The following is a 27,009-nucleotide window of genomic DNA, read 5'->3' on the forward strand; positions in this document are numbered from 1 at the left end:
TGTGTGTGTGTGTGTGTAAATGTGTGTGTGTTTGTGAGTGTGTGTGTGTGTGTATGTGTAAGTGTGTGTAAATATATGTGTGTGTGTGTATGTGTGAGTGTGTGTGTGTGAGTGTATGTGTGTGTAAATATATGTGTGTGTGTGCGCGTATGTGTGTGTGTGTATGTGTATGAGTGTGTGTGAGTGTATGTGTGTGTAAATATATGTGTGTGTGTGTGTAAATGTGTGTGTGTTTGTGAGTGTGTGTGTGTGTATGTGTAAGTGTGTGTAAATATATGTGTGTGTGTGTATGTGTGAGTGTGTGTGTGTGAGTGTATGTGTGTGTAAATATATGTGTGTGTGTGCGCGTATGTGTGTGTGTGTATGTGTATGAGTGTGTGTGAGTGTATGTGTGTGTAAATATATGTGTGTGTGTGTGTATGTGTGTGTGTGTGTGTGTGTGTGTGTGTGTGTGTGTGAGTGTGAGTGTGTAAGTGTGTATGTGTGTGTGTGTGTGTGTTACCCGCGGACAAAGAGACTATAACGAGGCTTAATCAATAATGTTTCTTAATTGATTTTGCATTATTTTTATTGTTAAACTTATTTCGGAAGATTTTAGTCATCTAATTTTTTAATGCGAAATGTCTCTCTAAAATGTATGCAGATGTGCCTGGTATGCACACACACATATCCTTAATAAAAACACAGAATATGAAATATTATATTATGTTTTGTTATTTTCCTGCTAAGTGCATCACAGATGCGCAATAATAATATGTTTTCAGGATTGATTTTGATAATTTATTCAGTCTTGAACATCTGTTGGATGTCCAGCGGGGTGTGTTATGATGTTCTCAGAACTGGCAAAGGGGGGAAAGGGCTTATCGATTGATCTGATAAGAGGACAATTTAAAGGCCAGTGGCAGAGCTTTACGCCAAAACAAGAGAAACACATTGGGAAGACCAAGTGCGCAGGCTTAATATCTTAACAAGCCAGGTTGCAGTTATTGCACATAACGCTTTATTATGCTCCTCTTACTCTTGCTCACTGTTTGGGGAAGTAGCAGCGGCGTGGAGAGCCTCCCATTGCCCGAATCCGGTCCACATTTGGCAAATGACTGGGGACAAGTAGTCCGACTCCGACATCTGTACGCCGCCAGACACGGCTTACATCTGCAAATAAACACCGATGGGAAAATAGGTGGATCGCACCTGCAAAGTTCTCACAGTAAGTGACTGCATCCAAATGCACCGCACTTGTCATGCAGTTAGCCCCGTGTTGTCTTATACACGATTCTCTCCACACGTCTATCAATGCAGGATGTCCATGCAACCACATGCATCATCACATTATTTAGCATTTGCACAAATCCTGCAGGCTACTGATAGTTTATTCATTTCAAACGCGTAGGCTATACTGCGTATAGTTATTTTTTTGTGTGTGCAGAATACATTTTTAGATATTAAAATGTCATCTTAAACCATTACATTCTGATGTATTGCATTATCAAATTATTATTTTGTTTCCTAAAGGTTTGGTTGAAATATCGCCTGTGGAAAGGGGCTGCGTTGCCATCAAAGGGGTTGCAACCTCCCGTTTTCTCTGCATGGAAGGGAACGGCAAATTGTATGGATCGGTAGGTCGGACTGTTAAAATTTTTCAGTAACTATAATACAGGCTACATGGGGCTGGGTAAAAATGCCGATTTTCCGATTAATCGCGATCTTAATTTGAACGATCCCCGATATGAATTCGTAAAATCGCAAGATCCATCTTGTACTTTAACTAGAAATTGTGCTTCAGTTTTGGTTGTGTTTACTATATCTGTTCAATTCAAATGAATATTTTAGTAATCTACAAAGTTAGAAGGTTCTCTGTTGCTACAATTACAGCAGCTGGGAGAATTTCTTATATATTGTATGTAAGCAATAAATATTAGAACGAAAACGATATCCAGATGATTCAGAATTAGAATCAAATCAAATCGAGAGCTTGTGAATCGGAAATTAATCTAGTCGGGAAACCTAAATCGATACCCAGCCCTTAATAAATTAAAACGGTTATTTGCAGCAATAGTTTGATTGGAAATAATCTACTCAAATGCTTTTATTTGTTAAAATAGTTCTTTGCATTGGGTTTAAGTTTCTTCACACCTGCTCTTTTTTCAAAACAGGGTTCTTTATGGAACTTATGACTTATGATATTGTTATTAGCCAGTTTTTCTTAAAGGTGCACTCATTAACTTTTGGCTTTGTGTCATCTTAGGCAACGTCTACATTAATCCGGACACATTTGAAAACATTGTTTTCGTTTCAAAACGCTCTCCGTCCACACTAACGTTATCAAGCGTTTTACAAAAGTTGCTCATCCACACTGAAACGTATGAAAATGCTTAAATCACACGACTGCGCATGCGGAAAATCCGGTGCATGTACGGTCTGAAACGCAATTGTCCTCATGTTCTGCCGCCGGACACCAATTCCGAGTAAAATTCCCTTCGCCTTTGAAGGACAAAGTGACATTTATTTTTTAACAACGCTATCAAAGTGAGTATCAGCACAACAGCGCCCCTATAACCCAGGCCGCCATCTTGATTGTTTTGGTTGGAAACATCACATGACTAAAAATGCGTCATCGTTTTCCAAACCATCCGTTTTCACAGTCCACACTACAACAAAAAAAACGGCGTTTTCAAATTGATCCACTTTGGAGTGAGTTTTCGCGGACAAAACGTTATCTCGGTGTGGACGGAAGGCCAAAACGGAGAGAAAAAGTTTGCGCTTTCAAACGAAAATGTATTAGTGTGGACTAGGTCTCAGACACTGACACCTAGAGGTTTGGATGAAGCATAATTTAAAATCAATAGTTTTCAGATTCAGATGTCATTGTAGAAATGTAGTATTCACAGTCAGCCATGATGACTTTAATCAATGAGTGAAAGTGTCAAATAACAGGACGGTTACTGAGATTAAGCAGGAGGTATTCGGCTGGTCATGTGATTCTAACATGGCCACCCACATGTGCGGACCCTCTCCATGTAGGATAAAACAGCTTTTATAAGGTTACTGATATGACTGGAGTCTTCATTTTAATGTGAGTGCTCATGATTTCCTACATACATTGCACTTTTAAGAGTGAACAATTTTAAATGCAATTGTTGTGTTGCGCAAATACACTAATATCAATTTCTGGACTGTTTCAAGTTTACCAACATTCATTATTACAGTGATACAGTGATGTCACATCCACTTTAAAAGCTTGGCTTTGTGCTATTTGTGCAAAGGAAATGATGTGATTAACTTCTGTCTTATAACCAGACTCTGGAAGACCTATATAATTTGATAGCCAATTGAAATAATGACAAGAGTCTAAAACGTGGAACTCAGTAAGATCTTTCAGTTACTGCAATAGTTTTATCCTCCACTTCTTAAAAAGTTGAAACTCTGGCACTCTGCTTTCGATCATAATAGAACTACACGCATTGGTCAGAGATAACCTTGTTATGGGAAGGTCACCTAGGGATGTCTTTTATGACTGAGGAAGTATAGATGGGCCGATTTCGCCACGGACATCTGGTCTTATTGACACGATGTCCTGGTCATGGGTTCATTCCTCCCAGCTGACGTTAAAGCAGAGACCATCATTTTAGGGCAAGACCAACGATGGGTTTAAATAAATATCCTAAATAGATATCTTTCTCCATTGTTTACTGAAGCGAAAGTTGCCTATTTGTCAAGCCAAGTACAATAAATGAGCTCAAATCATGAATGTTGCAAAGTATGACTGAATTTTTAGACCGCTGAATATAGTTCACTGATCATTCTGGATTTAAAAAAGAAAATGTGCAACAAAATTTCCCAAGTATGCTGATTTGTCTGGTGTCATAGCAGCAACCTTTGCCCATGGGAGGGTATGTTTGCATAGCTAAAACCTCATTGAAAAGAAACAGCATTAACAGCCTTGGCCTCTGCATGTGGTGTGCAAACAGCTATCAAAGAACTTAAAAAGCAGGCAGGGCAGGTAAACCTGGCCCATTTGCTTGTTTGTGTTTTAATGCTCTTTGCAATTCCTTTTGTTTCCCTGATAGCACATCTACACGAAGGAGGACTGCTCTTTTGTGGAACGAATTCTACCAGATGGCTACAACATCTACATCTCAGACAAACATGGAGCGCTGGTAAAACTGGGTGGTGCTAAAAGCAAATTGAAGAATAAAGATGGAACTGCTCAATCCCAGTTCCTGCCAATGGTGAACACACTATTTCAGGAACCTACCAGTGACCACACAGGGAAACATCACTCTCCCATTGACCCAGAGCAGGACCATCAGTTAGGACTTCAGATAGACAGTATGGACCCTTTTGGAACGATCTCTCAAATAGTGATCCAGAGTCCCAGTTTCAACAAAAGATGAGCAGAGAACCAGCACTTGTGGATGTTCTAAGGAAACGACATAGAGGTCCAGTTTCTCATCCAGAAACCGAAGATGCAGAGGAGGACTTTCAGGAAGAGATAAAGATGATGTCAAGAGTCTAGTAAAGGCATATTCCACACTGGACACTGGGAAAATGCAGCGTTATAGACTGCAAACAAAGGCAAACCCACTCCACATGTTAAAGTTTAACAAGTTCAGCCATAATGATGCATGAACAGCAGCTTTGATTTATTTATTTGTCGATATCAATGTTTTTGTTATAACCTTGCTCATTGTGTATTGTCTAAAGCTTTACTATTTACTAGCCTAATCTATAATGCTCTGAATGTAGTGAACACATTTTATTTGTATCTATTTTTTTTTTTTGTTTGATCTATTCTTTGTTAATATATCATCATTAATGAATAATATACAGTAGTTATTTGTTCTTACTAAAAGAGGACATTGGTTTTTAGTATGGACAATTTACCCTTTGTGTTCCATAAACATAGACAGTGTGAAGAAGATTACAATCTGTATTGAAGTACTGTGTTTTGCAACGTTGTGGCTCCCTCTGCTGGCGAACAATCAAATTGCATTTTGAGATTACACTGGCGAATGGAAACTTTTAAGGGAATATTCCGTGTTCAGTACAAGTTTAGCTCAATCCACTGCATTTGTGACAATGTTGAATACCACAAAAAATTATTTCGCCTTGTCACTCGTATTCATTAAAAAAATATATAAATACAGTGGGGATTTTACAATGGATTTGAATGTGGCCCATTTTTGGAGGGTTTAAATTTGATGTTTATAATTTTATTGAAGCGTTTAAATAAATTTGTTAAAACTTGTGTATTATTTGAGCTGTAAAGTTGTTTAAATTGTGTTTTTTACGGTCATTTTAGGGTTTATGCATGTGATTTATGTAGGCAATAGAATGCATTAAGATACAGTGCTTCAAATTTAACCCAAAAATTAAAGAAATAGTTCACCCAAAAATGAAAATACTCTCATCATTTACTCACCCTCATACCATCCAAGATGTGTATGACTTTCTTTCTTCTGCAGAACAAAAATTAAGATTTTTAGAAGAATTTTCCAGCTCTGGAGGTCCTTGTAATGCAACACTTGTATGGGTACCTACATTTTAAAGCTCCAAAAAGCACATTAAGGCAGCATAAAAGTAATCCATAAGATTCCAGTGGTTAAATCCATATTCAGAAGTGATATGACAGGTGCAGGTGAGAACTTTTCTTACTATAAATTCTCCTCCCTGCCCAGTAGGTGGCGATATGTACAAAGAATGCAAATAAAAATAAAAAATAAAAAATAAATCATGTGAAAGTGAAAGTAGAGATTGATCATAAAAAAATCATTAAATATTGATTTTTCTCACCCACATCTATTATATAGTTTCTGAAGATATGAATTTAAACACTGGCGTTGTTTTGATTTATTTTATGCAGCATTTATCTGCTTTTTGGTGAATCAAATTTCTGGTCACCATTCACTTGCACTGTGTGGACCTACAGAGCTGAGATATTCTTCTAAAAATCTTAGTTTGTGTTCAGCAGAAGTAAGACTTATTATTTGATATATGCACACATCAATGCAAGCCAAATTCATTTACGTGAAATAATTAATGAAAAAAAGGGAAGACAAAAATGTAAAAAAATTGATTCACATTTATGACTTTCTTTCTTCTGCAGAACACAAATTAAGATTTTTAGAAGAATATCTCAGCTCTGTAGGTCCATACAATACAAGTGAACTTTGAAGTTCCAAAAGCACATAAAGACAGCATAAAAGTAATCCACATTACTCCAGTGGTTTAATCAATGTCTTCTGTGGCTCAGGTGGTACAGCGGGTTGGTGGTTCGATTCCTGGCCCACATGACTCCACATGCCAAAGTGTCCTTGGACAAGACACTGAACCCCAAGTAACTCCCAATGGCAGGCTAGCACCTTACATGGCAGCTCTGCCGTCATTAGTGTGTGAATGGATGAATGATTCACAGTGTAAAGCGCTTTGAATACCACTAAGGTTAAAAAGGCGCTATATAAGTGCAGACCATTTACCATTTTACCATTTCTAATCTAATCGGTTTTGGGTGAGAACTGACAAAAATGTAACTCTTTTTTACTGTTCGTCTTGCCATTGCAGTTTCAAACTTGCCAAGCTTGATTACACTTCCTAGTGTTTGACGCATGCGCAGAGTGCTAGATGATGCTAGGAAGTGTAATCGAGCTTGAAATCATGATCTTCAAGGAGACTGCTGATGTCAAGATTTATAGTGAAAAAGGGGTTATATTTTGGTCTGTTCCCACCCAAAACCAATTGGATCTCTTCAGACGACATGGATTTCACCACTGGAGTGTTATAGATTACTTTTATGCTGCGTTAATGTTTTTTAGAGCTTCAAAGTTCTGGTCACCATTCACTTGAATTGTATGGAGCTGAGATATTTGTAAAAAAATTTTCGTTTGTGTTCATTAGAAGAAAGAAAATCATACACATCTGGGATGGCATAAGGGTGAGCAAATGATGAGAGAATTACAATTTTTGGGTGAACTAACCCTTTAAGCTAGGGATACTCAACGGGGGTGGTACCCAAAATGTACTTTATGAAGAGCCTCAGTATGAGTTTAGACAGGTAATCTCATTACCATCTTCCATCAGTTTTAATAGATTTTTTGTATTTTATCTTTACCATAGTCATTTAATCCATGAGAGTAAAATGCACCTCACACATCTCACCTCTACAGGTATGCTCTTTGCTGAACGTGCCAAAAGACTTCAGAGAATATGTGAATGGATCAACAGCAATGTCCATCTGAGAATGCAGGAGCCTCGCAACAGCCATGGCAGAAAACATAAGAGTGCCTCTGATGCCTCAATTAATTGAGTACATTGAGATGATAATCTTCTGATAGTCAGTAGTGATGAGTCTTGGGGTGTTGTGGTGTTGATGTGCACTGCAGAGTGTAAGAGTGGACCGGAATCAGTATTAATAGCCTCATAGCAGAAGTCTGGAGCTTTTCTTTTCTGAATATAAAGCTCAGATTTGAGTGGCATTCCAGGATTTAATATGTTGTCTTTGGTAGTTTTAAAGCAATACATACAGTGGAGAAATGACAAGTTAGATTTTTTTTTTATTTTTATGAATGGAGCTGTAAAAGTGTACAAAAACAAACACCACCTTGTGGTAAAAAGGGAGAATGAAACTTTCCATTAGGTGGCTCCATCTGCTGGTCAGCTGCAAGTATTGCAGGATTAACAATTCATACATTTCAATATCAAAGAAGCACAGTGTTATGAAGAAAATGGACTAAACTTTATGACTTAAAATGTTTTATATTTTATATTTATATTTGAATTTTATACACTAATGTATAAAGGAAGGTTTCAGCTTTATATAATTATTTTGTTTCTACTCCAAAACATTGCAGAGATACAATGATTTAAATGATGGCTAATATAATCTATTTCAACTGCTTTCTTATTTACTCTGGTTCATTAAACCAAAACTGTGTTTCTGGGTCAAAGTGACTCGATATTATACAGCAAATCACATATGGTCACCTGGCTCAGGTGTGTTTGATTAGAGCTGTTACTAAACTCTGAAGTAAGGTACATCTGCATTAGCTGTATTGAACACCCCTGAATCTCATAGAATTCCTCTGCTAGGTTCCTCGTTGCTTTTTCACGGGTGGTCAGCAGTGTTTAATGACAAGCCGTATTCATCCCCTCTCATGGCCCCAGACTGGGGACAGTTGCTGTGGCCGCAACAATGCCACAGTGAGGCCTGTGCGAGAGGCCAAAAGGGGGCTGTGCGTCCTGCTCTGGTTTTGTCTGAGGTGCAGATCTGCATTCAGGCCGACAGTAGTTGGAAGGGTATTAGAGGGTGTTTATTGAGGTGGCAGCTGGTCTACGCCATGGGTGGCAGCAGGTAAACATGAGGCGTGTTGGAGGCACCTTCAGTGCCCTGACAAATAAAACCCTGCTCTTCCCCAAAGACCTCCACTGATATCCATATACAGTGACCCCAGAAAAGTATTTGGCAATTTAAGCCACACCATAGACTATTTAGCAGAGACTGGCCACTTTTATTAAAATGAATGGGATAAACTGGAATGGTCAACGGATGTAGAAATGAAGTCCAGCCTTACATATATAAGAGCCGATCACCTTTCTTAACCAATTGTTTTAAAAATCTTGGTCTTTCCCCATTCAAGTAGATAGGAGCTGCTCTTATGCCACTTGTTTAGATGGAAAAATAGCTGCCTGAGGTCGTTCCAAAAATGGCCGCTAGTGGACTGACTTGCTAGAAGAAGAAGCCTTTATTTTTGTCACAAATACATTTGAACTTACACAGTGATTTTAGTTTTTCTCACTGATCTTTTTTTTTTTTTTTTTTTTTATTGAAGAAACATGAAAATATACAAATATATTCAGGATAACAAAAGAGGTAACACATAACCTAAATTATACAGAATAATTAATTATAATTAATTATGCAAATTAAGTGCCATAAAAATAATTATAAAAGATAAAAATAACGAACATAAATAAAAACAATAATTATATAAAAAAAAAAAAAAAAAAAAAAAAAAAATAATAATAATAATAATACAAATAAAATAAACAATATATAATATAAAGCAGCTTAATCCTGAATATCAGTTTTTCTCACTGATCTATATATATAACTGGATAGCTCATGACGTCACAACAGTGAAGCTACTGCGCCGCCATCTTGGTATTCCCTAACATTCTGTACTCCTATGTGTCTCAATGGGAAATCGTCTGTTTTGGTGAGTAATTTGTACCCATCCAGTCACATTAAAACACATTTCTTATGTCTGCATACACTGTATCACAATGCAATCTTCCTAAATATGTAATTCATTATTTATTTTGACTTTAATTCCCCCCCCCTGCTTATTCTAAATGTGAGCGTGTTATGTTACTCTTTATTGCAGCAGCATTACGTTCAGCGGCGCACGTGCGTACGTGTTTCAATAGAAACAAGTTTAAGAAACTGAGGTAAGATATCAGTAGACATTTTCAAACATATTTTTTGCAGGCTTTAAAGTTTTTATTCTGAATACATAATTATGTTTTGTAGCTTTTGTTTACGTTGAACGTGCATTGTGGTTATTTTCTTAGGATAAATGAATATTAGCTATGCAGCTAACGTTAACTTAGTGAGTTATACTGTTATTCTTTGTGGTTATTTTCCTAAGTCAGCTTTTTTGGTCAAGTTGAATATCTAATTGCAGATCAACACCGGTTACATATGATAAATATAATGTGGGTTTTCATTAATTCTCTGTGTGATTTGTACTTTTGCAGTGCAGGCCTGAATACGGTCCAGCTCACGGGCATCATTTATAAAGTGATCAATTGGAATAGACGAGGAGCAGGGCAGGACTGGTAATCTGGACTACCGGACATTTTTCCGGTGGACCGACAAACTTTGGGGCCGATCAGGGTGGACTGGCCATCGGGAGAACCGAGCGGGTCGCTGTGTCGGCCGCGATAATCTAAAACGAGCCGCCGCGTTAGCGAACACTACCCCCAACAACTTTTTGACAGTTATGTCAAATCCGGGCCGATTTCTCTTTCCAGTCCAGCCCTGAAAAGGTGCACATGGATATTATTGAAGTTAAACAAGGTAAATTTGCCGTTTGGATTTCAATAAACATCGCACTGAATGCTAGATAAAACTGGAATTGGTTTGCAACAGGAGGAAAAGCTGTATGAGGAGTCAGCCTGGCTTCACTGAAGAGCTGTTTTAACAGAGTAAAAAATATTATACTGTCTGTTTTTATTTGCAATGAAGATACTTTTGCAACATGCAGTATAAGTCTCATAAAATTACTGTGTTTCAGATAGTTATAACATTTAATATTAATAGAAAAGTTGACCCAAATATGTAAATTCTGTCATCATATACTCAACCTCATGTCCTTCCAAATCCATGTGACTCTTTTGCAGAACCCCCAAAAATGTATTTTGTATTCCATATAATGAAAGTAAATGGTGAGCAGAATAGCTTGTTTTGGTCACCAGTGGCTTTCATTATATGGACAAAAACATTTTTTTAAATGTCATCTTTTGTGTTCCACAGAAAAAGTCATACAGGTTTGGAAGGACATGAGGTTGAGTAAATAGCTGTGCGTAAGGTCTTAAGTTGGGGTATAAAGTTCAATGCTTCGTAACTACTAGTTAGTTTGCAACTAAGTTGGTGCTTAATTTGGTTGCTCCACCTGTTGTTTAAGTCAATTTTTTTTATGTACTTGGAAGCTTTTGTTATTGAACAAATAAATATGTATGATTTCCTTGAGTGTGCATATGTCAATAAACCTATTTCTGATTATGATTTAAAATATCAGGGGATTGTTGAAATAATTAAATGCTCACAAGCTGGTATGTACATGTTCCAGAAATGAATGCAAATGGATAATTCCATTAAGTAAAGGTAAATTAATGTGTGTGTGTGTGTGTATATATATATATATATATATATATACACACATAGTACATATGAACTTGTGTGTGTATACTATGCTACATTTTTTGGTTCTGGATTTATTCTAAGAGGTACTGTCTAGTTACAATATCAACACAAAGCTAGTCGTTTTTATTAACTTTAAAATTTGTTGATGTGCATGCACCCCCTAAATTAGTTCACATTTACTATATAATCTAGTCAGAAATGGTTAATAATGTTGGCAAATTATGCAGATGTATAATTTGTCAACATTATGAACAATGAGCATCAACAGATTTAAACTATGAAGGCAGAGAAACATTGCATCCTGTAACAATCTGCAGATGGATAACTTTGCTTTAAAAAGGGGTATTAATACACTTTGGTGTTGTATTTTTACTGTTGATTATTAAAGATTATGATCGTTATGGACACTCTACATGGGGATAACGACTAATGTGTGCTTAATATGTACATAGTCATAAATTACAACCTGTGGGCACTTTAGCCGCATCCTTAAGTGAGTGTTGTTTCGCGGTTAAACGCTGCACATGCCGCGATGCCCTCTGTCGGTAGGGAATAGTAAGATGGCCGCCAGAGCACTTCCGGTAGCTTCACCTGCTGGCAGTTTAGAATTCTATGAGCTATCCAGTTATATATATAGATCAGTGGTTTTTCTGCATTTCCCAGCTAAACTGAGGCCAGAGCACAGGGTCAGCAATGATACGGTGCTCCTGGAGCAGATAAGGCCTTGCTTAAAGGCCCTACAGAGGCATCTTTAAACCAATTGACACACAAAGATTTTTGTGCATTACCCCGATTTCAAAAAAAAAAAACCTTTACAGGTGATATTCAAGTGTATCTGTCTGCCTCCATCAAGACAACAAAGAACACCCACTACAGGCCCACTCCAAGTAACTTTTATACTCCTATGCAATGGCTTTATGATCAAGTTGTCTTAACTATGTAAATATAATAAATAATAACTTTTAAATGATATGTCACATGTCATAGTATTAAACCGAAGATATGAATGGTTCAATAAAGAAATTCTCTGTTCTGTTTTCTCCAGTTAGCAAACAAGCTAACCGGTTAGCCTATTAGCTTAGCTTAGTTTCTTCTCCACTTCATTTTCACGTTTCTCGTCACTGTCGCCACCTAGTGATATGGCGGTATGATTGTATCCTATAGAACTAAATTGTGGTATATTTAATCATTTTGCAAACTGTTTATTTTTTGTATCTTTATAGGTTTAGGGGTAGGGATAGCTGTAGGTGTAGGGATGCTGCGGGACTCCAAGTAAACAACAAACACCATTTATGAATGTGACATCCAACTGTTGCAACACCTCAGCATTTCACCAGTTTTAAAGGGGGTGTTCATGTAGTGTCGTGCCTTGTTGTCTTGCAGGACACAGACAGACCCGTCTGTAACCAGATTATTTAATGTGCTCAAGTGTTGTGCGCATATGACTGTTTAAATTAATCTGATTATTAAACATATGTAAACACAACTTTCTTATTATTTTTTTCATTAGCTGATTTAAATATAGATGTCAGTGTATTGCTGTGTATGTAAACGCGCTCAGATAACATAAAATTTTTAAGTGTGGCTTCAGTGTCCAAATACCTTTTGGTGCCATTGTATGTAAAGTTATCATTTTGTTTGCTCACAGAAAACAGAATTTGAACTCAACATGTGTCTTCAGAGTCAGGTGTCTCCATCATTTGCATGCTCTATAAACAATCCATCACCTTTTTTCAGATATTGTGTCTGGGAGGGAGACTAATTCCAAATGCAGAACAGAAGAACATGGACTTGGGAGGGGTGTAAGACCGAGGGCAGAGTCTGTGAAAGAGAGTTAGAGGAGCAATGTTTCTTTGGTTTCCTTTCAGTGTTGGAGCAGAGTGGATGGGGCCAGCGAAAGGGAGGGAGGCCGATAAAACGAAGCAGGACACTGGAAGTTTTCAGCAAATGTTCAGGAATTTTCGGAGCAGGTGGCAAGTGGTGATATGAAAGGAGAACGTGACAAATGCAATCGATGGGCACTTGAAAAAAAAAAGGCCCCAAGTTGAATGGTGGCATAGTATCTCGCTTTTTTTGACACGCTGCGTCATACCCCCCACTCTTTCCCTCATATTCTCACACCATACACAAGCTCCAATCTCAGCATTGAGCTTTTTGCTTCCTTGCGTGGTTCATGATATGGATGATAAATGCACAATTCCTTTTCACAGCACAGACAAGATCTAGCCACTTTACTCCAATGATGGGGTGGGGTTGGCAGCATATAGTGATGAGGGAGGCTGGTTGAGTTTTGGCTGTTGGTCAAATACTGTATATTGTAAAAGATTCAGGTCTGATCTAAAGTGCCTCCCAGAGTTATAGTATTTGGCAACATTAAAGGGACATTTCACTCAAAAATTACAATTCTTAAAATGCACACACACACACACTCACACACATATAGCCCAAAAGGTAGTCGGACACTAAGCCTCAATTTAAAAAATGCATAATTGCATTAGATAACAAAGTATTAATCCAAGAGGCATTTATATTTAAGGAAGATATCACAAACACATTTTTCAAGCAAAACATTTGACAAAAAGTCTTAAACAATAATAATAAAAAAAAAAAAACAACCATTAAAATCCTTTTAAAATGAAAACAAATTGTAATTGGATTCTTTCAAATTGTCAAACGTTAGTTAAACATGTTCATAGTTGTAGTGATGAACTACACCTGTGGTTACACTGCTAGGGACAACTTGAGGGGAACTGACTTCATACATCCACTAAAAATCACTTTGAGACCAGTTGGTTATAAGAAATTGCAAAAATGGCCAAGAAAAACAAGTCTGAGGAAAAGTCATTATTTGTTTGCAGATGCTACGGGGCAGTGGTGGCTCAGCGGTTAAGGCTCTGGGTTACTGATCAGAAGGTCGTGGGTTCAAGCCCCAACACCACCAAGACACCACTGTTGGGCCCTTGAGCAAGGCCCTTGAACCTATCTGCTCCAGGGGTGCCGTATCATGGCTGACCCTGCACTCTGACCCCAGCTTAGCTGGGATATGTGAAAAATAAATAATTTCACCATGTATATGCAGAAATGTATGTATAATGTGTGACAATTGGTCTAATTAAATTAAATTAAATTACTTGGTATGATATTTTGTTATTGGCATTGTGCAGTAGCCTAGATAACCAAAATTAACAACACTACTAACCTAATTACATTTTTCAGTAGCAAGACATTAGTTTATCTATGTTCCCAATAGAGTTGCTTTTCCAGTAACAAGCTTCTTTTTCCAACAAATAGCACTCTAACTACTCTCTCTCTCGCTCTCTCTCTCTACAGTATATATATATATATATATATATATATATATATATATATACAGTGTTGTGTTTAATGCATTACTAAGTAATTAATTACTGTAGTGAAAGTACTTTTTCATTGAAAAAGTAAAGTAAGGGATTACTCTTAATTTTTCAGTAATTTAATTAGTTACTTCTAATGTAATTGCATTAAATACTGAATAGACTATAGAACAATTCTATATAAAACAATAGTGAAATTAAAATCGAAATTTAACATCTAATATTAAAATATTAATAAAGTTTTCTAATTTAACGCTGCTCCCTTAAATTCTTTGGCCATTTCATGAGTAATTTATGTGATTTTATATAATTTATTTGACAGAATTAAATGAAAATGTTCACCTTGTATTTTCCATTTGGTCGAGGTTGCTCATGGTTTTAGAAAGTAATTAGTAATAAGTAATGCAATTAATTTTCGCACAGAGTAATTAGTACAGTAATCTAATTACATGGTAGAATATGTAAATAGTAGTTAGGAATTAATTACATTTTAAGAGTAACTTACCCAACACTGCATATATATATATATACTGTATATAGGGTTAGAAGGGTTACTTTATAAATGTATTCCACTACAGATTACAGAATACATGCTGTAAAATGTAATTTGTAATGTATTCCGTTAGATTACTCAAGGTCAGTAAAGTAATCTAAATATTTTGGATTACTTCTTCAGCACTGGTAGATGTTTTCACTTGTTTTGACTATAAAAATGTTAAAAATACATTCTCTGAAAAAGCTAAATATCTTATGCAGTGTTATTCAAATGCACTTTGAATCGCATCATTTATATGTTTAAATGTTTTCCATCTGAAAGGACTAAATATTAAATTAAACAAATGACAATAAAATGCAAAGTAATCTCTTCAGTAATCCAAATACTTTTTGAATGTAATTGTATTCTAAATACCAATGATTTAAATTGTAACTGTAGTGGAATACAGTTACTTATTATTTGTATTTTAAATACGTAATCTCGTGAATATATATATATATATAAAGACATAAATAAACAAATGAAGTGTAATTTTAAGCATTTTTGAGCAAAATGAGAATAGGAAGAGATTTGTTAATGTTTAATGTTCTCTTATATTGGTATTTTAAAATAGTGTCTGTTAGGCTGGAGTTTTAGGGGTTAACTTTGTGATGAAGAATGGTGCTTGTGCTTACAGGTTGAAGATGGACATTAACCCCTTCCACACATGCAACCAGGTAAATTACAGGAACATTGTTGGGTTGCCCTTAATGGTAAATGTACCATATGTGCTGTTCACACACATATCCTCAATATGAAAATGGATAATACAATTTCTCAATAAGGAAAATTGCCAGGGCAAGATTTACCAGTATTTTCAAAAAGGTTGTGTTCACATATGATCTATAACCTGAAAAATGCTGTAAACGTTCTGGAAAAGGCTGTTTTTGTGGAAGGGGCTATTCATGTTCTAGTGATACTTGACCTGAGTGCTGCTTATAGCTTGATAACTTTTAGCTACTTCAGGTTATGAGTAGCTTGTAGCTTGAGAAGCTACAGTTTTAAAGTAGCTTTCACAACAATGTTTATCTAATGCAATGATTTCAATTAATTTGAGTGATCTTTTTGGGGCCACTGTGCGAATGCTTCCATTTATAAATGAATAGTCTGCACAATAGGTGTCATCCACAACTACTTAAAGTATTTTTATTTCAGTGACAATACCCATTGAACAACCAAAGGTTAGTGCTTTGATCAAAGGAACAATGATGATAGTTCATGAATCATCCCTTACATGCTTTGAACCTACAGCCATTCAGTTACCAGGCCAGGCACAAGACTATAGAAATCATTTTATTACCCACCCTGTTTATGATCCAGATATCCCAGGTTATGCAGACTTTCTATGTGCACAGAGTTCAAGTTTTGGGTGAAGACGCAATGTCAGATCTTGGAAAGCTAGCACGTCCCAACCAGCCTTTGGTACAGTGTGTATAAGTCGAGCACTTTTGCTCCTTCCTCTGAAACCGCAGACACAGAGATGTCAAAAGCCATAGACACAGTATTATCTCAAACCTCAGTCAGTAGCGAAGGTGCGTGAAATAGTCTGAGTTCCTTCTACCTAGCAGTCTCCTTGTTAATGCCTGGTGGCGTGTCAGTCGTGTATTACAAAACAAAACATCAAAGACTGTCTGTTGGGGAAGACAGATAAACCGTTGACAGTAAAACAAATGGATCACCCTATTGATACATGAAAGCACAGAGCAATTCTTTCTCACCTCAGCAGTGAGAAGAAAGAGGGGAATTTTTATTTCCATTTTATTTGTGCACATCAGACATATCCTCCACAATGACCTACGGTGGCCCCAAAAAAGTGTTTAAACTTTTAAGTCACGCTTGAAATGTCAGAAATTTTGTTGCGCTAGAGAGCAAAATAACTAACCACGTGGCATCTGTAAACAAACAATGTTACATCTTTTTTCAAGACCAACTTCTGAGCCATTTTTTCAATTACTTTCAACCAACTTTGAATCAATTGAAGGTAATCTGGTGTCCTAGGGGTGGGTTGCAGCGTGAAGCATTTCCATTTTCAATTGATCATGGTATAAATAATGGGGATGATGGGGGGTGGGGTTGTACTTGCTTGTTTTTATTATTGAGGGATTACCCCCCAGTCTAAATTACTGTCCATTGACCTTAACTTGTATTGAACCCAGAGCACACCTTTAAGCATTGTCCATGTACCGCAAAAGCAGACCTATTTGTTCCCTTTGTTACTATTCAAGTAACTGAAATTACTTTTTAGTTTATTAAACCAAAACACAACCATTTTTAACCGATTAAGTGACTAGTAGTTTTCAAGTACAGATGCCATTGTAGAAATTCACTATACACACTAAGCCAGAATTAATTTAATTAATGTATGAGTGTCCAATAACAGGGCAGTTACAGATATTAAGCGTGGAGTGGAATGGTGGTGGTGGTGTAGTGGTCTAAAGCATATAACTGGTAATCTGGTAATCAGACGGTCACTGGTTTGATCCCCACAGCCACCACCATTGTGTCCTTGAGCAAGGCACTTAACTCCAGGTTGCTCGGGGGGGGATTGTCCCTGTAATAAGGGCTCTGTAAGTCACTTTGGATAAAAGCGTCTGCCAAATGCATAAATGTAAGCGAGTAATATTCAGCTGGTCATGTGATGCTAATATGGCAGCCTGCATGAGGTGCCCCCGCCCTATGTAGAATAAAAGAGCTTTAATAATGTTACTAAATAATGAGTTAATAATGAACACTTCATCTCACATGAGTGGTCTGATTTTATACATATGTTTCAAAATGTCTAATTATCTCTTTAGAAGTAAACCTTTTTAAATAACGAAATTAACCTTTAATATTCAAGTAGTTGAAATAGCGTTTTAGTTTATTAATCCAAGACACAACCACTATTAATCAGTTAAGTGTCTTGGGTTAGGCTTTAACAGATAAAAAAGCCATATCGTAAAGCTTTGTATTAATACCAACCATTGCTATTGGAGCACTTGAAAACTGAAAAGACAAATCAAACAAGACAGCTGGGTTTTGAAGCTCATGTTTTATTCTAGTAAACCTCATGTCTAAGATTGAGCATTTCAGACCAGTGACCAGATTGTAAATAAGAATAAAACAAAAATCAAAACATGACATTGTATTTGAGGATCATCACCACATTTTGTTTGATCCTTGGGAATAAATACTGAACTAAAAAAACTCTACAACAGATTGTGGGTGTGGCTGGATGCAATCAATCTTCAGTTCCCCTTAAAAACACATTCAGAGACAAAAACCTAAGTAAATACCTCCACAGTCTCTTTTCCTTGATCGCAATACTGAATTGCACCGGTACGTGCTAGATTTTATCATTCAGATGAGGTACAAATATTCCTGACACTACAGAAGATACTATAATTGTGTCCCCTGGGTCCTGAATCACCCATACAACCATATCTAGCTTATAGCCGGATCTCTTTCAACAAATCATTTCTAGTCTCAATGCAGACACATAGCAGCACCATGTCAAAGGCTAAAGAAAATCTAAAAGAGATGGTGGCAACTGCGGATACCTCTATATAACCAACAAATTACCAAGTAAAGAATGACAAAAGCCAAACTGAAACAAATAATGGGTTAATGGAAATAAAATGAAAAATCAAGGGAAGCATCACTGCTGATTGTAGCTGCGTCGCATTTATTAAAGACAACGACTTGATGGGGACATGCCGAGCCTCCTGTATTCAGAACAAGATATCCAGCTTATACATTATTGTCTGCATTGGGTTAAATTACTACAAGACAAAACTATGGCTTTGTAAGTACATATGGCATTCACAAACTCATAACTGTGTCATTTAAAACAAAAGCTAGAAGAGGCTTAGGGTATATAGTCTCCTGTAATGAAACAGCTAAAAAAAACTCAACAGAGTCAATGTTTATGGCACCAATTCCATTCAATGTGCTTTCTACTCGCTCACATCAGGACCCAGTAGGATAATGATTAACGTGTTCATTTGCGGTTTACAACAGGACTAACAGGCATGGTATAAACCAAAACGTACAATAAAATAGCACTAATGAAAATCCCAGACTAAAATCAATGCTTAATCACAAATGTAGTTTGAGGTATTGTGAGTATAACAGGAACATTTGTCGTTTTTAAATCTTCTGCATTTTTTTTATTGTTTATTTATTAATTTTTTTTGTCTTTTTTTGTCTGTTTTGGGAATAGCACAGCATAGAAATCACATGAAAAAAAAAAATGATTAAAAAAAAAAAAACTACCAAAAGAAACAAAGTTGTCAATAATACCATCATTTTCTATGAGAAAATTAAAACCTATAACATGGCATTGTATTGACATTTCATATAAACAAAACCAACAAAATAGCAGCAAAACAAGACAATAGAAAGAAGCATGTCTTTTTCTTTTTTGTTGTTTTCCATTTGAAAGTTTCATACTTGCTGGAAATCCCTCCATAGCAGCTAAATGTGAGGAGAGTCTTCTCCCAGGTTCTCCTCTTTTGTCATACAACGTCTCCGTTCTGCTTTTAACTCTTTGATGTCCAGCCATCGCCCTTTTTTGCCTCCATTTGCCATCTCTAACATCTCTCCATCCTCAACCTCCAGAGATCCACAAGACAACTGACATCTCTGGGTTTGTGCAAAATCTACTTTAAGCCACAACTTTTGTTTTCTGTTTTACAAGTTCTAAACCAGAGTACATCAACTCAGAACAATTCTTTAACTATGGTGTTTTTCCGTCACAAGTTCGCAACTAGTCCACTAATCCACGAGTACTGGCCTTAAGAGGGGAACAGGACAAATAAATAGTTCTCAATCTTTGATATAACTTCTTAGTGTTTTCACTCTGATGCATATAGCGGAAATAGTACACTGCGAGCTTCAGTTTTACCCTTCAAAGAGATTCTTCTCATTGTTCCCCTCCATTTCTCCTCCAGACTATTAACACCATAGATAAAGAGACCTGCTCCGTGCTGCAGACAAGACACGAGTCTGCCATCAACCCCTTACTCCATTCCATGTTTTTACCCCCATTGTTTTAACAACTGCGGATTTCTTTCTTTTTCTTTTCTTCCTTTTTTTTGTGTGTAAAAGTCAGCCTTAAACGACAGACTGAAAGTGCTTTTTTTTCTTTTTTAAATGGAATGGTTTTAGATAATACATGAATTTTAACAAAAAAGCAGACTGTGGAATTATCTGCTTAAGCTTAGCTGGGGAGCAGGTAAAAGATAAGCTTATTTTGTCATTGGCAGTGATGACGTTATACATTAAATGGCAGTAAAGGCAACGATTCAAGCCCCTGGCATTCCACAGCCTTGTAAATCATATAAAAAAATACATGCTTAAAACATACACTAAGGTTACATAAACCATTTTGGAAGAGAAGAGAATCTTGTTAGGGAATCTGTCTAGGAATTTTAATAAAGTGACTAAACGCATAGCAAGCGGGGATATATTTACACAGCTAGACTGCAGAAAAAGCAGGGAGCACTCTTGGCAAGTGTAACAACATACTATCTATGAGAGAAAGCAATCAAACATACAAAAAATTTCTCTTCTCTTTCAAAAATAGTTTTTGACACGCTTGGAAAAATAAACAATATACCTCACTTTGTCTTTTTAGTGACCAAGTTGAGGCCAGTCACAACTACTGTTGTTGTTTATGCAATTTTAAAATCCTAGATAGCCTATACCATTTTTCTGTCTTTTCAATTTTGACTTAAGACATAAAGAGGGGCCAAAAGAGAGAATTAAGGTGTCCGTTCAGTCATTGACCTCCACTGGTGGTCCTGGCCGGCAATCGCCCAATCGTCAAAACTACAGGTGGGGACGCCGCTCAGAAGTTCTAGAACGGTTAGGGCGTACTGAGGGGCAATTGGTCGAGGTACTGGTCGGGTGGTGAGGTGCAGGTGCAGGTGGGAGCCCGTTTTCCCTCTTATCCCATGAAGCCTTTGGCCAAAGCCCATACCCAACAGAAACAAAGATTCATCAATCAAGTGAATAGAAGCCATCCATTCAGATATTAATGTCTCTGACGTCTGTGGGAGTGCAAGAGAGGTCCACGTCCTCCTCCACTCGTTTGGTCTCTGTGGAGATGTTGTGATGTTGAGCTTGTCTGAGACTAGATTCCAACAGGGACTCGATTTGTTCCTGACACGATCGCAGACAGTCCTGTAGAGGAAAAGAGGGGGAAATTAGCACACTGACAAAGAAAAGGGATACGTACCATAGTCTCATGTCATTGCAACACGTAATAATTAGAACAAGATGGCGACACCGTTAGGTATTCTACGACTTGGCTCATATGAAAAGGTAAGACAATTTTTTTATTTGGTTACTCTTTCCACCTATAGACTCATTGAGCACTTTATTAAGAACACCTATACCTACATATTCGTGGGATTATCTAATCAGCCAATCAAGTGGCAGCAGTGCTGTGCATAAAAGCATGTTGATATGGGTCAGGAACTTCAGTTAATGATCACATCAACAATCCGAATGGGGAAAAAATGGATAATCATTGATTTTGTTGGTGCCAGATTGGCTGGTTTGAGTATTTCTGTAGCTGCTGATATCCTTTGAATTTCATGCAAAACAGTCTCTAGAGTTTACTCAGAATGGTGCCAAAAACAAAAAAACATCCAGCGAGCGGCAGTTCTGCGGACGGAAACGCCTTGTTGATGAGAGAGGTCAACAGAGAATGGCCAGACTGGTTTGAGCTGACAGAAATGCTATGGTTAGTCCGATAACCACTTCGTATAATTGTAGTGAGCAGAATAAAATCTCAGAATGCACAACACGTCGAACCTTGATGCGGATGGACTACAAGAGAATACCACATCGGGCACTTTATTAGGACCATAGTGCTCCTAATAAAGTGTCAGAGAGTGTAAATATGCACTACAAATGACTGATGTATGTCAATAAGAGCCTCATCTCATTCCAAACCCCAATATTTTCTTACTTATCTGGTACTTAGTTATTTTCCTTTTAAAACCATAATAAGGTTTAGGGCAGTGGTTCCCAACCCTGTACCTGGAGGCACACTACACATTTTGGATATCTCCCTAATCAAACTCACCTGATTCATCAGCTCGTTAGTGGAGACTCCAAGACCTGAACTGGGTGTGAAAAGGGAGACATACAAAATGTGCAGTGTTTGGGGGTCTCCAGGAACAGGGTTGGGAACCACTGGTTTAGGGCTTGGGTAAAGGGTCAAACTTAGGAATAATCATAATAACGTTGTCCGTTGCTTCGATTATTTTCTCAATGAGTTTAGAAGACGGACATTTGTTGTAGGAGCCAACATGTACAATTCCTTTCGATTTCACCATCACGTAGTATTATTACAACATGTCACAAGACCAGATTGGGATACGTGGTTTCTTCTGGGATGATATGAAGAAAGTGGCACACTTACAGGGTCACTTCGGATGACTTGTGAAAGGAAATTGGTGAGGTTCTGGGACGAGAGGGAACTGTCGCTGCTTTTCAGGTACAACCCCTGCACCGCTGCGGCAACACTCCCCGCTGCAATCATGGAGGGAGGACTCGCGATGAAGTTCACATCTGAAAATAACAATGGGTCTCCTGTTAGAACTTTATTAGGAGAGCAAAACAGTTCATACACACTGAAACATGAGAGAAAATTGACTAAATGAGGACTAAAATAAATGTGTTGAGGAATATTAGAGTAATAGCTTGGGGGAGGAGGGGTGGTGTTCATAATGTATAGCATAACTAAACTATAGGGTTGATAGGGGACAGTCCATGACATTTAAGGCAGGCACCATTCAGAGATAGGGCTTTTAGTTTGTGGGGGTTCAGGAGAAGGAAGAGGACTTTGCTGTAGGTCCAGGCCAGCTCAAACTGCCCTCTACTGCAGCCTTTTTAAACTAACTCCCTAAATGTCCTATTAACCAAGCCTCTAGGCATGAATACACACAAGTTGGTGCTAAAGTTCAAAGAAATCTTAAGGTTTACAAAACAATGGTCTTCTACTTTTGACGACTCTGACCCAACACCACAACTTCTTCAAAACACATTTTGTTCTTCCTCATACATTTGTTTAAAATGGTCCTCTCACACTGGCAATAAGGGGAGATTGTAAATCAAAGCTGTCTCTCTTTCCCTTATATTCTCACTTTGCCCACACATGGTGAACGTGGTGAACAACTGCCTTTCTCATAGGAAGTCATCTAGCATTGCTATCCGAGAGATGAGAGGGCAATTGTCAAGACAAATTGAGCATAAAGGCACGGGAGCTTTCACCCCAAAGCCATTCATTTCATTCACCAGAGCCCACCCTCTTTCCCAGTATCCATCCAACCACACTCTTTCTGGCTGTGATCCCAGGCTACTTTCCAAAGAAATGCAGGTCATAAACATAAAAGAGGAGCGAGCTTCAGTGATACCCACCATGTAAATGGAGGGGCAAAAAAAAGAGAGACGGGAATATACAAGGCTAGTTCCTTCCTGAGGCATTACAGGGGGGTTCAGTTAGGTGATAAACAGACTGTGAGCTGATTGCCAGGGCCAAAAATAAAGATTGAACATCTAAGCACATGCATCTAGATATCTACATCTAGACATGGGGAAATATCAGGTTACAAAGTCCTTTGCACAATGAAAATTTCAGCAAACAGCTACCTCTTTTTGGTTCACATGCACTGCATGTACAGCAATGGTGTCATGAAGCAGGGCTTCTCAGGACCCAAGCTGCAGTCACAGCAATCACCACAAAAGGAAACAGACTTCCTCTCGCTCTTGCAGAGGCTCAAGCTGGTTTACAATAACTCTGAGTGAGGAATTAGGACAAGGGAGATGGATCTTTCCATTGCAATAAAGAAGTCAGTTTGATAGCAATGCTCTTGGGGGAGGTCATGGGGGATATTCTTCAATGTGTATCCGTAATAAAGTGCTCAACACTTTTATTTGGTCCTCAGCTGTGCACATTCACATCAATATACATTTCAAATTGCATATTTAAGGTAAAAAAGCAGACTAGGTGATGCTGAAACATACCTGTTGCACAGAGGGCCACAAATGTCTGGGCATGCTTGCGTAGTAACTGCTTGGTGCTCTGATGTATTGGCAGTTTGGTGAGAAAGTGTTCGATGAAATCATGTGGTGTCACAGAGGCAAGATCCCACTTAAGTTTATTTAGTGCCAGCAGTTCCATTTGCTGCGAGGGAAGATATAAAAAGGCCAAAGTTTACATTAAGGCGCAGATCATTTTCCATAAGACAAAACGACGTTGGTGTGCGGAGAATTTGACATGCTTTGACCACTAGATGGAGATGTAGAATAATTGGTCAATGCACACTCACGCATTAAGGACTACATTCAATTAACGGTCACATAAAATGTACAGTAAAAAGTCTGTGAAATCTGCACTGTTATTAATGCAGATATCTGAGAACATACTAAACCCGTTAATTTGGTCACGGATAACATTGCTAACCCGTCAAGTACATCTTTCTAAGCAAAACTGCATTACTAAAATAAGTACTATATGGAGATAATATCAAGTTATATAAAAAAAGTAGTAAGCAGTATTAGATAATTACCAATAATTCGCTGGGACGGACAGAGTTGTCCGTGTATATACACAGCTTCTCTGCTGTTAGTGGCACAGTCTCTTTCATTTTAGAGGCCAAAAACATACAGGTTGCTCCTAGCAGCTGTAACCGGGTCTTTTTGGTTGGCTCCACGGATAAAAATCTATCCAGGTAGTTCATAGCCAATGGAAAAACTTCCTCTTCACATTTCTGCTCTTCACAGACCTTTAAAGAAAAAAATTAAAATAAAGATCAGATATAGCCTACACCTAACATGCACATTTGGCTATGTGCAATCACTAAGAATCGAATTAAGCTAATACTTTGGCTAACACGAATGAAATAAACGAAATAATAATAAAAAATCACTATGCATTGATCTTATCGAAGTATCCCACGTGTTTAGCATCTGTAGCTGCACGTGCAATGGAAAGGGTTAAATTATAAACGCAGACTTGTAGCGAATGCTATAAAAAATATATTTAATTTCTTAATCAACATCAATGCATATGTTTTGCAGAAAGTATAAACATCGCTCTTAATGCTGTTAATGCAAGCGGTCGTTTGATTCCGAGGCAAAAAGGTGGCGTCCAAGCGAGTTTCAGGAAACAATTTTCTAGTTCGTCATCTTTTCAAAAAATATTTAAAAATATACCAAAATTGTTTCGCTGCGCGTAACACACATGTAAATGTTCAGGAACGTATGCTTTATTGAATAAAAGTTAGATCTATCGAATTTAGTGATAAAAACGGTGTGAAATGAACTGAATTATAAAGCCCCGACGTACAACGAGCAGCATGCGACATTTAACAGTAGTCGCAATTTCAAAAATTAATATAAATTATTCCCGTGCATTGAATGTAACTTTAAACATCTGTAAATCCAGATCAATCGATGTGAAACATAATCCGACAGTTTAGAGAAACATTTTGAAGCCAGAAAGTTGAAAAATATCTTATTTTTAGACCGTCGTGCAGGAGGTATGACGAAGTGAAACAAAACTTTTAAGACAAAAATATTACGTTTATTTCTAACAATTAGGTTTAAATGATGCATGTGAATTAAGGGTCAACTAATAAGCGTCGTCACGCAAGTGTTGTCAATAATTGTTCCATTTTAGAATTTAGAGAAATAAAAAACTTAAGCAAACGACAACAAAGATGGCGTATAACAGGCTACTGGCACGAGTGAGAATGCATACGTGTACACTGGTATTTAATTGAAATAAAAAAAATTATATACATTTCCTTTAGTTTATTAGGAAACGAAACAGATGAGAGGGGGAAATAAACTATTTAAATAAAAATGCGATAGCGGAAGACAGAAAAACTTCACATGTCTAACTTTCATAATTAAACATTTTTTTTAACTTAAATATTTCAGTAATAATAATAATAATCGGAAAACGGTATTCCTGTGAGGTAGTTCTGGGATGAACAATATGGATGGACACAAGCTACATCGAAACATATTTACATTTATAAAACAGTTCTTCGGGTCCAAAGAGCATGAGCAGCTGCAGAATCATCATGAGGCAAACTTGTGTAGCCTAATACAAAAAGACAAGTATTTTCCGCAACAAACCTCGAGCATCCATGTGGCGACGATTTTCCTCATTTTAGGTACAATCTCTTTCTGAACACACTTGAAATAATTTGATGACGGTAGATAGTTTTCCTCTGCTTGGAGCATTGTCTGTAAAACTCGGTCATTCAACAGGTTGGTATCTTGGTAAGCTCTTCTAATGGTATCCACTTCGCAGCAAAATAGCTGGTGTTCCATGTCTTCAGTGTTCTGGCTGTGACAAAGTAAAAAAAAAAATTGGTTCTCGTGTCGGACGCAGGTTGCGTGGATGCTTTGCTGCCTCTGCTGAACCCTCTAAGAACTCTCGCTGCTGCTCCGCTTGACAAAACTCCCCTATGACGTGACTGTTGTTAAGGGAAGATCAAAGCAGCAGCGAGCCTGTGTATGTGTGTGTGTGTGTGTGCGAGAGAGAGAGAGAGAGAGAGAGAGAGAGAGGTCGAGAGACTGTCTGCTCAGGGTGGAGGAGAAATCTTGAAGAACTATCGTCTCTTGAGTTTGGGCTCCTTTCTTTAGCCGTATGGAAATAGGAGGTCCTATCCTGGGTGACGAGTGACCAAGGAGAATCAGTAGGGGGTCGGGGGTCTTTTGGGGAGGGGACGGGCTGCTGTGGGTATCGGGGATGAACAGACAGGGTAAGGGTCTGAACTATTGGTAGGGGGCGGTATAATAGCCTAAATCAAGGTGCAACACAGTCTCATTGAGAAACTCAGCTGTCCTCAATGCACATAGAACATAGTACAGACCTACCGTCACTCTTGAGGAAATGGTATGGTTTATAAAAGTTTTATCAAAGTGTAATAATTTACTTAGATCTATTTAAATAGCTTTCCGCAGCCACACCTATTATCAACAGATTAAACCATTTTAAAAGATTTGCATAGAGTTGCATGGAGTGGTTTGTAATGCTTTATGGTACTTTTAAAAGTTTGATACGAGTTGTCATAGTGTTAGAAGAGCTTAAAAGCTTCAACTGGAAGGTGCTTTCCATATATAAGAGACACATGGTCTGGGTTGAAAACAAGTTTAATCGGAACGACCAAACTCGTTTGTGTTACACTAAA

General features: G+C 37.6%; 2 protein-coding genes across 2 annotated transcripts; one reads left to right on the forward strand and one right to left on the reverse strand.

Annotated features, from left to right (window-relative positions):
* Positions 1-935: 935 nt before the first annotated feature.
* Positions 936-5,103, forward strand: LOC127654018 (fibroblast growth factor 19-like). The gene is made up of 3 exons (XM_052140946.1): positions 936-1,207; positions 1,513-1,616; positions 4,068-5,103. The coding sequence occupies exons 1-3, from the start codon at positions 1,006-1,008 to the stop codon at positions 4,392-4,394; spliced, it is 633 nt and encodes a 210-aa protein (XP_051996906.1). The 5' UTR covers positions 936-1,005; the 3' UTR covers positions 4,395-5,103.
* A 12,724-nt stretch (positions 5,104-17,827) lies between these two features.
* Positions 17,828-26,388, reverse strand: LOC127653987 (G1/S-specific cyclin-D1). Its single transcript, XM_052140893.1, has 5 exons — positions 25,949-26,388; positions 24,373-24,588; positions 23,828-23,987; positions 22,224-22,372; positions 17,828-20,974 (listed from the first exon to the last, which is right to left on the reverse strand). Exons 1-5 carry the CDS (start codon positions 26,144-26,146, stop codon positions 20,819-20,821), a joined length of 879 nt encoding a protein of 292 aa, XP_051996853.1. The 5' UTR covers positions 26,147-26,388; the 3' UTR covers positions 17,828-20,818.
* Positions 26,389-27,009: the final 621 nt, after the last annotated feature.

The sequence above is a fragment of the Xyrauchen texanus genome, chromosome 2 (assembly GCF_025860055.1).
Source record: "Xyrauchen texanus isolate HMW12.3.18 chromosome 2, RBS_HiC_50CHRs, whole genome shotgun sequence".
NCBI classification, from domain to species: Eukaryota; Metazoa; Chordata; class Actinopteri; order Cypriniformes; family Catostomidae; genus Xyrauchen; species Xyrauchen texanus.

Bases quoted from the DNA above. Each gene is read 5' to 3' on its own strand.
- LOC127654018 (XM_052140946.1), top strand. From the start codon at position 1,006: ATGCTCCTCTTACTCTTGCTCACTGTTTGGGGAAGTAGCAGCGGCGTG. The intron at 1,208-1,512 runs GTAAGTGACTGC...TGTTTCCTAAAG, and splicing joins GCACCTGCAAAGTTCTCACA to GTTTGGTTGAAATATCGCCT. The intron at 1,617-4,067 runs GTAGGTCGGACT...TTTCCCTGATAG, and splicing joins ACGGCAAATTGTATGGATCG to CACATCTACACGAAGGAGGA.
- LOC127653987 (XM_052140893.1), bottom strand. From the start codon at position 26,146: ATGGAACACCAGCTATTTTGCTGCGAAGTGGATACCATTAGAAGAGCT. The intron at 22,373-23,827 runs GTATGTTTCAGC...TGTTATTTTCAG, and splicing joins TGTGGCCCTCTGTGCAACAG to ATGTGAACTTCATCGCGAGT. The intron at 20,975-22,223 runs GTAAGTGTGCCA...TTTCCTCTACAG, and splicing joins AAGTCATCCGAAGTGACCCT to GACTGTCTGCGATCGTGTCA.